The sequence below is a fragment of the Sinocyclocheilus anshuiensis genome, unplaced genomic scaffold (assembly GCF_001515605.1).
Source record: "Sinocyclocheilus anshuiensis isolate Anshui unplaced genomic scaffold, SAMN03320099.WGS_v1.1 scaffold866, whole genome shotgun sequence".
Classification (NCBI taxonomy): domain Eukaryota; kingdom Metazoa; phylum Chordata; class Actinopteri; order Cypriniformes; family Cyprinidae; genus Sinocyclocheilus; species Sinocyclocheilus anshuiensis.
Genome location: NW_015540899.1, coordinates 161,717 through 171,957, shown reverse-complemented (window position 1 = coordinate 171,957; position 10,241 = coordinate 161,717). Strand labels below are relative to the sequence as shown.

Genomic DNA, 10,241 nt, shown 5'->3' with positions numbered 1-10,241 from the left:
TTTGCTCAAACCTGTGAAGTTGTGAACAAATGCTAAAAATTCTGAAATTAATTTTTAAGTTCAGCTGCTCGCTCAATCTGTCCCACCAATAATGTCATTTGTGATGACAAATTCTATATAAGATAATATAAGAAACATGCTAAATAGAAATGGCCTTTGAACCCCAGTGCATGAGTGTTCACCTCATAAGTGACCCCGTTGTCTGTCCCCGCATCCCATGGAATGAGGTCCTGAATCACCTTCTGGACCCAGCCACACTCTCTGGTGCAGAGGTCCTCTGATGACAGACCCACGTTCCAGTCAGGACTGGGACCCAGCATGGTCAGAAAGGACATCAGGTGACGTGTGCGGTCCACTGAGAACTCGGCTGAAGGAGCCGCTCGACTGCAGGAAAGAGATAAATCATATGCATTCATATTTATTATGTTATGTGTTAGGATTAGGTGTTAGAATATTATTTTCATGACAATAAACTGTATTTATTTTATTCTGAATAAAAATATCATGAAAATAATTCCATCACAAAAAGAGTAAGAACAGGAAGATGGTCAGAAAACAGCTAAAAGACAGCAGGCTGGCAGAGAGGTGTAAAACATAGCAAATAAAGTTTTTTTTTTTTGCCAGAAGGGTGTGTGAGGGGTGTGTAAGCACTGAATGGGTGGCCATTGTGTTCTCCTCTTAAACCTGAAAGTGGGATTCCTTTTGTAGTCATCACTCATCATTGATATTTTCATATCACAATACCTCTTATCTGGTAATTACACATCTGAACTACCATCTCTCTCCATCACTCATTCAACAGACAGCATTAGTGCAATGGCAGAGCAGTAATTGTTCGTAAAGTTTGTAAAACTAGTTATTTCTTAACTATGTAATACTATATTAGTGTTTGTCAAGCTTTCTCTAAATTCCACTAAAACGTATGGGATACAGTAATTCCTTTTTTTTTAATTATTATTATTTCCCCTATTATACATCACCCATGGAGTGCATTAATGGATGGGCGGGAGGGAAGGGTCAGGGCCATGAAAGGGGAACAGACCCCCACTCCAGGGCAGTGAAGACCAAGGAGAATCCAGAGGAACAGAAGATTGGGCGCAGAGGAATGGTTGCAGACCCAGAAGAAAGGATAACCAGTGTAGAGGCCAAAGCGGAGCTGGACGATCGGAGGACCAAAGCAGAGCTGGGGTCTCGGAAGACTGAGGCCGAGCCGGTGAGACTGAAGACGGTAAGAAACACGGCTGTACTTAACTCAATTATTTTGTACCTACAGACAAGTGTGGGTACTTACAGGTAGTGCCCGTACATGGTAACTAATTAGATACTTTACTGTACTTACTAATGTATATACATGGTAAATATATAGTACTTACGGACAAGTGGGTACAAACAGGCACATCCTTACAGTATCTGTATATGGTAACTAATAAGAAACATAACTGTACATACTAATGATATGTACATGGTAAATGTGTAGCACCTACGGAAAAATGTGGTATTATGTGGTAACAAACAAGACACATACTGTACTTGGTATATACGGTATGCTCGGTAAGTCCTAACCTTACCTAATTAAAAGAGGACTATTTTTTTCAATTGCTTGTGTAGGACTGTTAATGCTAAATTGCTCTCCACAACAGTGCTTACAAAGTTTGAATAACTGGTAATACCTGTGTAATGTTTATGTAAAATGGTGCACTTTATTTTACAGTCTATTTCCATATAATTAATATGTACGTACTGGTGTATGTACCTATTAGTTAATGTACAGAATAAGTTTTGCGGTACTCAAGTTGGCACCTACCATCAATTACTCAATAAGTACCTTGGTCCATGTCTATACCCCCCAAACTTGAGTACCGCATAACTTATTATGTACATTAACTAATAGGTACATACACCAGTAAGTACATAGTAAATATATGGAAATAAGACTGTAAAATAAAGTGCACCATTTTACATAAACATTACACAGGAATTACCAGTTCTTCAAACTTTTTTAAACTTTACCATGTATAGACCATTAGTAAATATAGTAATATGTCTTATTAGTTACCATATACTGACACTACCTGTTAGTGACCGTTATTACTCTCACTTGTTGGTAAGTACTACATATTTGCCACGTGTATACCAAGTACAGTATGTGTCTTGTTTGTTACCACATAATACCACATTTTTCCGTAGGTGCTACACATTTACCATGTACATATCATTAGTATGTACAGTAATGTGTCTTATTAGTTACCATATACGGATACTGTAAGGATGTGCCTGTTTGTACCCATTTGTCCATAAGTAGTAGATATTTACCATGTATATACATTAGTAAGTACATTAAAGTATCTAATTAGTTACCATGTACGGGCACTACCTGTAAGTACCCACACTTGTCTGTATGTACAAAATAATTACCATGCATGTACGACTGTTAAGTAAAGCCGGGTGTCTTATTTCTTACCATGTGCATACACTTCAGGTAAGTACCTTGTGTTACCACTCATTTGCCTGTAGGTACAAGATATTTACCATGTATGTACCAGGGAAGTACACGTACTGCAAAATAAAGTGCTACCGATCCATCTTTTGGGTTGGCAATTTTATTACATATTGCTGGTGTCAAGAAGAAAATCAAAGATTAAATAAACCAAAATCAAAACAAAGGAAGTTATACCCCCCAACTTGAGTACCGCATAACTTATTCTGTACATTAACTAATAGGTACATACACCAGTACGTACATAGTAAGTATATGGAAATAGGACTGTAAAATAAAGTGCACCATTTTACATAAACATTACACAGGAATTACCAGTTCTTCAAACTTTTTTAAACTTTACCATGTATAGACCATTAGTAAATATAGTAATATGTCTTATTAGTTACCACATACTGACACTACCTGTTAGTGACCGTTATTACTCTCACTTGTTGGTAAGTACTACATATTTGCCACGTGTATACCAAGTACAGTATGTGTCTTGTTTGTTACCACATAATACCACATTTTTCCGTAGGTGCTACACATTTACCATGTACATATCATTAGTATGTACAGTAATGTGTCTTATTAGTTACCATATACGGATACTGTAAGGATGTGCCTGTTTGTACCCATTTGTCCATAAGTAGTAGATATTTACCATGTATATACATTAGTAAGTACATTAAAGTATCTAATTAGTTACCATGTACGGGCACTACCTGTAAGTACCCACACTTGTCTGTATGTACAAAATAATTACCATGCATGTACGACTGTTAAGTAAAGCCGGGTGTCTTATTTCTTACCATGTGCATACACTTCAGGTAAGTACCTTGTGTTACCACTCATTTGCCTGTAGGTACAAGATATTTGCCATGTATGTACCAGGGAAGTACACGTACTGCAAAATAAAGTGCTACCGATCCATCTTTTGGGTTGGCAATTTTATTACATATTGCTGGTGTCAAGAAGAAAATCAAAGATTAAATAAACCAAAATCAAAACAAAGGAAGACTATGGTGCAAGGAAAAAGCAAACACACATTAGTATAACATTAAAGTTAAAGAACAACGAAAGAGAATATATGCAATGATAAATTATAACTCGTTCTTCTGGAAGACCGTACACCATTCCTAATATAGATCCCAGGAGCACAGTGCAAAGCAGAAAATGTATAATGACAGTAGATTATTCCAATTATTACATGGCTACTTACCAACCAAACAAACAAAGAATAAATAGAGAAAACTATATTTACACAAAGATTTCTATTTTAATAACCCCCCCACCCCCCCAAAAAAAACACTTTTTTCTATACAGTCAGTAACATAATGCATGTATTACACTTACACATAAAGAAGACTACAGTGATCACGTTTGTTACATTTCTGTCTCCAGGTTTCTGTAACCCTTATTTCTCTCCATTTCAGATATATATCTTTCCTTTGTCATTCATTCTATCATGCTGATTTGGTGGACAATAAAAAAAAAATAATAATTGTGCTACTTAATATTTTGTTGGAAACCATTAAACTTTGTTTAATGATTCTTTGATGAATAGTTCAAAATTAAGTTCAAAAGAACATAATTTATTATAAACATATCTATTTTTTTAACAATGTCATAGTTACTCATTTTAAATAAATTTAATGGGGCTTTGCTGAATAATTTATTTGAAACTTTCTTAAAAAAAAAAAAACTAATGACCCCAAACCTTTGAATGATATGCATAAATGTTTATTTCTTCATTTTTCATAGACATAACCCTATGAGAGAGAAATAAAGAAAGAATATATATCCCACTTAGGGTTTTTGGACATAAACTGCTGTTATAATGCCAAATGATAACACCTGCTTCATTATGCAGTGAGGAAGGACATTTATATCTCTGGTCTCAAGCACTTCTTGCCTCATACTGAGCATTTCATGATTCTCTGAGTCAATTCAAAAGCAATTTCATGTCTACTCTCAAGTCCTAATGCACCCAAATATACCCAATGAGGTGAATACAGCATTATACATTTGAAATTCTCTGTGCTTGAGTGATTCTCAGAGCAGTGATCAATTTATAATTTAGATCACTTCAATGTTAAATAAGGAGAAAGTAGAGCACTCTAACAACATAACCATTTTATTTTTCTTTCATCAAACATAGGTTAGGTGTTGTTGCTATCTGGGGAGAAAGAGGCAGTACTCAACTTTGTAAAGAGCTAAAGTAAAAAAAAAGTTATTATTATTTTTTTATTTGTTTTGATGAGGAAAGGAAAGAATGTAAAACATGCACACACACTAATTGCATGAACGTTACTTACACATTAAGGGGCTGCCAGGCTGGCCATTGGGCCTTCATCTTTATGACGGTCAAGACCTCGTCACCCTGTGTGATAAAAACAAAGAAAAGTAAATAAATATAGTATAGCTCTGATTTACTTCAGAGCCTAAGAACTCCCCGTAGCCTTGGTAAAATCACTGCAACAGCCTCGAGGTATTTTTTTATTTTTTTTTATCATCATTTCATATTATTTAGATAAATTATTTTGAGAAGATGGAGGAAGATAAATAGTTTTTTCCGAGAACAGATCATGACTTAAGTACATTTTTCTTACACCATTAGCAAACCAAAAATTTAACCAAATCTTGAACAAAACACAATTTGACGCTGTAAACAAGATATATTCTCTGAAAACAAGTCATAATATATTGATCAATTTTGCTTTTTAAGCAAATTTATCTTGCTTTTTTTAACAAGAAAAAAGAAAAAAAGAAAAAAAAGAAATATTGAGAACTTTTTTATTTGCAGTGTTTCTTTCTCTCAAGCCATCCCTCCATTTGTCTTGACAGGAAATGATGAATGAAGCTTCCCTTTCTTCCCGCTGATGGACTGATTGCATCAGAGTCTCATAAAAGCTGTATAAATATTTAATCAGTGGCTCATGGCACACAGGCCAGCAGAGTGTGTGTGTGTACAGCTCTATCCCACTCGAACCGTATCAAGAGTTCACGGGAAGGGCATTATTAAAGACTGTCAAGGGAATCAGGTTTACTGCTGGGGTTAAAGGACATCATTCTTTATAATGCAGCGACATGACACTTTGTTTCACACTATGAGCCTGATATGCAATATTGCCCCAGCTCTCTTACACACCAATTCTTGTCAATTCAAAAGCAGAACACAATCCTACATTAGATTAGCTTTTCCCGAAGGAGCATCACTAGAATAGCCTTAACGTGTGAGGAAGGATTAGGTTTTCCTTGGTTCTTTATAAGTTAAATGTCACAGAACAGTAGTTGTTGTTATTACAATTTAGTTCCAGGTTGATTTTATTGCAGAGGTTTAATGCTTTGGGTTTAGAACTTCAGAATATTTCACATAAATGCAGACCTACTTTACAATAATGAGGCGCAAGATAAAACAATTATCTAAAAGTCAGTGTGTGTGTGTTTTTTTTTTTTTTTACAGTACTTGTTTTCAAGCAGGGATGTGTTATAGATCAAAATAAATAGCTCATTCTTTTGGACACAAAAAGCAAGCTAGCTAGCATCCAATACATTTTAATCCTGCTCTTGGAGGTCTACCATCCTGCAGACTTCAGTTCCATAATGTGACATTAATTACCATTTCGAATCAATTAATTAGAATCTCCACCACTTATTTGTGACTTCAGTGATGACAGTCTATATTGTTGAACTGACGTGGTACAAATGACAGAGGTGTGACCATGTCACTACGATTTTGGGAAACAGTTGTACCTAGCTAATTACTTTCTCTATTGATGCATCATGCTACTTAAGTGTACTTGGTTAAGCAGCGAGTTAAGTAGTTGACGGGAAACACCAGTTAAGGTTGAATAAACTTTATTGGTCACTCTGGGAAGGGGAATTACCAAACAATCTGAACACGTGCAATATTTTCATCTAAATAATTTATTTATTTGTTTTCTTGCAGAATATTCTGTATGGCATCTCACAGTGAGGCTAACCGACAACACTCTCACATCTCTAACTAGCAGAGTGATCAAATTCACATCCTTTACACTGTGCGACTGACACGCTGTTCTTCTGTGCTAATAAGGTGAAAGAGTTTGGTCATCTGCCATCACTGCCAGGGTTGGGTGAAGGGTTGAAGCGAAGACTCAATTGTGCAGAGTTGATGGGCTTTTTATTAATAAAAAATAAACAGGGCACAGCAGAGCACAGCAAGGCAAGGCAAGACAAGGCAGGATCAGGCAGGGCAGGACAAGACGGGAACCAACAAGGGAGCATCAGACAACGAACTGGCAACGGACTGCAGACAATGAACACAATGAGAAATAAATAGGGAGCAAACAAGGCAGGTAACAAGGGAGGACAGGTGGGGCAAATTAACCAATAATCAGATAACAAGAAGGGCAGGGTCAAGACAATAGACATGAGAGCACCTGGCACACAGAAACAAACAAAACAAAAGAAAAAAGAAAAAAAAAAAACAGCACAAGCATACGGCCAGCAAAACAATCAAAAGCCATGTGCTTGAGCAAAACAAGACAAACACGTAGCTAATGAGAACACTCAACATGACAACATGAACGCACGCAGCCAGTTAAAAACATAAGCTGCGTGCTACACAGCACAAAAAAAAACATAACATGAATGTCAATGAAAATACGAGCTGCGTGCAACACAAGACAATGAGAAAGCACACGGTCAAACATGAACCACGTGCTACACAGAACACCACAGCAGAGTGTACGGTCAGAAGAGTGTATGGCCGGAGCGAACTCAAAACCGCAACACTCACACAACAAGAACCCCGACACGAAACTGAAACTGAACAAGACATGAGTGCCGGGATCCAAACACCACGTTCCAACATGAAACAAGGAAACAGGGCACGCAGATGAGAGCATGAAAACAAGACATGACAGGAGTGTCAGGGCTCTGTCACAAAACCATGAGTAAACTAGACTGAAGTGACAGAACCCTGACAATCATTTACACACTTTCATATCATCCCAAACCCACATGATTTAATTTCTTCTTCTTGGAACACAAAATATGATGATTACAAGAATATGTAAATATGTAAGTTATTATTTTCTATGCAACAAAGGCAGACAGTTATCAGGGGCTGCTAGCACCATAAAAGTTTCATAAAGTCCACATAAGCTTGTGCGAAATATTCCATATCTCCTGAGGCCAAAAAAAAATTATTTGAAAATCTGAAACAGACTGAACGTATTATTCATTATCATGCAATAAGACACAAATTGCACATACTGAAACATACTGAAACTTGGAACATCAAGGCTTTGACATCAATAATGCCAATGTTACTCAAGTATCGTTGGACTAATTGTTACAGGATGAGCTATGGATGATATTGAACTATGGGTGAACTATAATTTTAACAGTGTATAATGACAAAGCCAAACGACAAAGCAAACATCAAGATGACTCACTCAACACTCATTTCTCTCTACAAAGATTCATTATAGAAGGCATTTATGACAAAATGAGTAGGTGGCACAGATGTAACAGAAAAGGTGCACAATTTTGTTGTTAAATACTCAGAATACACAGAATGAAATTATATTTACTGGCTTCGTTTTATACACATTTAAACAGATGCAATAGTGCAGAACAACCAAAACATTAGGCAAATCCATGGCATGGTACACCACCTGTTACATTATGCACATTGTCAACTTAATAAGGTACAAAATTACAATGCAATGCATTTTTAATTAGTCTCTTCGCAAACTTTATTAGCTATTAGTGAAAAAAACAAAAACAAACAGGTTATTAATCATGCAACAAAGCCAGAAGGACAGATGAGAATAGCATTTATTTTAAATTGAAATCTTTATAAAATATAACAAATTATGTATTTACTGTCACTTTTGATCAATTAAATGAATCCTTGCTGAATGAATGTTAAATTAATGACCCCAAACTTTTGACTTTCTTTCAGTTATTAAAATTATAACTGCCTCCTCTACCCAAAGTCCCAATGCTCGTCTGCCTCCGTGTGCTGCATGAGACTGAGCACCAAGCTCTTGCTTGTGATGAAAAGCCACCTGTCAGTGGGTAAGCATTACACAACAGGCACTGGACACATCCATGCTAATCACTTGCTCCAATAGAAAAATAAGAAAAGAGACAACAAGGGTCTAATTCATCATTCTTCCATAAAATTGCATAGCTTGTAAATTATCTTGAGACTGCACAGTGTTCTTGACAGATCTGACAGGTCCTTAGCAGCTCCTAAAGGTTCTTGGCAGCAGTACTCACAGCTGTCTGATGCATAAAATCAACCACATTAGCATTAAGCATGGCCTCTTCTATATTGCTTGTTATCAACATGTAATATTCAAGGTCTATTAGAGATTATTCTCATTATTTATTAAAGTTGAAGTGACTCTTTGTAATTTAACTGTCAATATATCCACTGTTCCCCATTAGCTGTCTTGAATTAGCCTATTCTTTATATTTACGTTCTAACAAAAAAGAAGAAAAAAAAATCTATCAACAAATGTGCATCTTTAGTGATAATGAGGGCACTTTGTAGATGGGTTTTAGATGGATTGAAAAGATCAGATGGTGAATATCAATAATTATAGCAATGCAGCATAGTCTTTCTGTTAAGTTGGTTAATCAAGGAACTCTTAATTGTACACAGAATCTGTTACTGCAGTTTCTTTCATTCTTCACTGTCCACACGTGAACATACTAAATAACCAATTTCGCGCTGCTCCTGTTTACAAACTAGTGAGTTCATGCAGCAACACAGAGACTGGCCAGTGTGTACAGTATAATCACATTGTGTCTCATTCACTAATAAATGCGTAAATTATTTGTACTGGCTAAATGCGCATTCAGACACAAAATCTCCATCTTCATTTCAGGCTGCAAAACAACAAAATGTGATTATTTTAAAAGGGGGTGATTCTTTTCTATACCCACTAGGAGTGGGACAATATATTGATATGGCGATATATCGTTGTCATTCTCCATGCAATACGAGAATCGATATCTGGTGCCAAATATTGATATTTTAATTATTACAATAAGGCACTCTATATAGATTTACCTGCTCCCATCGTCTAAAAAAAAACGTGGAAATCGCGGCCGCACCATTTCCATCTTCTTTCCAAAGTGCTCGGAGCAACCATGAACCGTGTTCCCTTTCAGTCAGTCACGTTCGACGTTACGTCAGTCGTGATTTACGAATTGGGATCTCGCCCGAGAGCCCAATCCCCTTCTAGTGTTAACTAAACAAGCCAATGACAGTTGGCGTGCGTGTTTCGCCACGCGCACCCCGCCCCGCAGCGCGGGTATAAAAGGAGAGCGCGTGCAAACGCACATCAGCTTTTTGCTTCGGAGCCGAGCCTTCTAGCAAGACAAATCTCCGCGAGTGTCTTGAAAAACAGCTGGCGTTGGTGTTACGGCGTGTCAGCGGGGGTTGCCATCCAGGCTGCTGAAACCTCGGCGAGCTGCAGCTTCCATTCTGCGGTCCCGCCGCGACCTCCCCTGGGCGCTTCAGCGCTCTCTCTAAAAGAGTGTTTTTCCTTTCTAAAAGAGCAAATTCTAAAAGAGCTCCACGAGCGACGGGCGTCTTTTTAAAGATGGCTGCCCGCTCGTGCGTTTCTGGATGTGGTCGCTTCCTGGCTTCATCTGATGGTCATGATCGCTGTGTCTCGTGCCTGGGCTTACAGCACGCTGAAGCAGCGCTCATGGATGAGTCATGTTCTCAGTGCGGGAACATGACCATCGCGAT

General features: G+C 37.3%; 1 protein-coding gene across 1 annotated transcript in view; it reads right to left on the bottom strand.

Annotated features, from left to right (window-relative positions):
* LOC107689035 (spondin-1-like) overlaps positions 1-10,241 on the bottom strand; it is a 164,402-nt gene that overhangs the window by 24,526 nt on the left and 129,635 nt on the right. Inside the window, exons 4-5 of the mRNA XM_016486904.1 lie at positions 4,798-4,862; positions 183-384 (exon numbers count right to left, since the gene is read on the bottom strand). Of these exons, the coding sequence (XP_016342390.1) occupies positions 183-384; positions 4,798-4,862 (267 nt within the window). The remainder of the gene's footprint in view (positions 1-182; positions 385-4,797; positions 4,863-10,241) is intronic.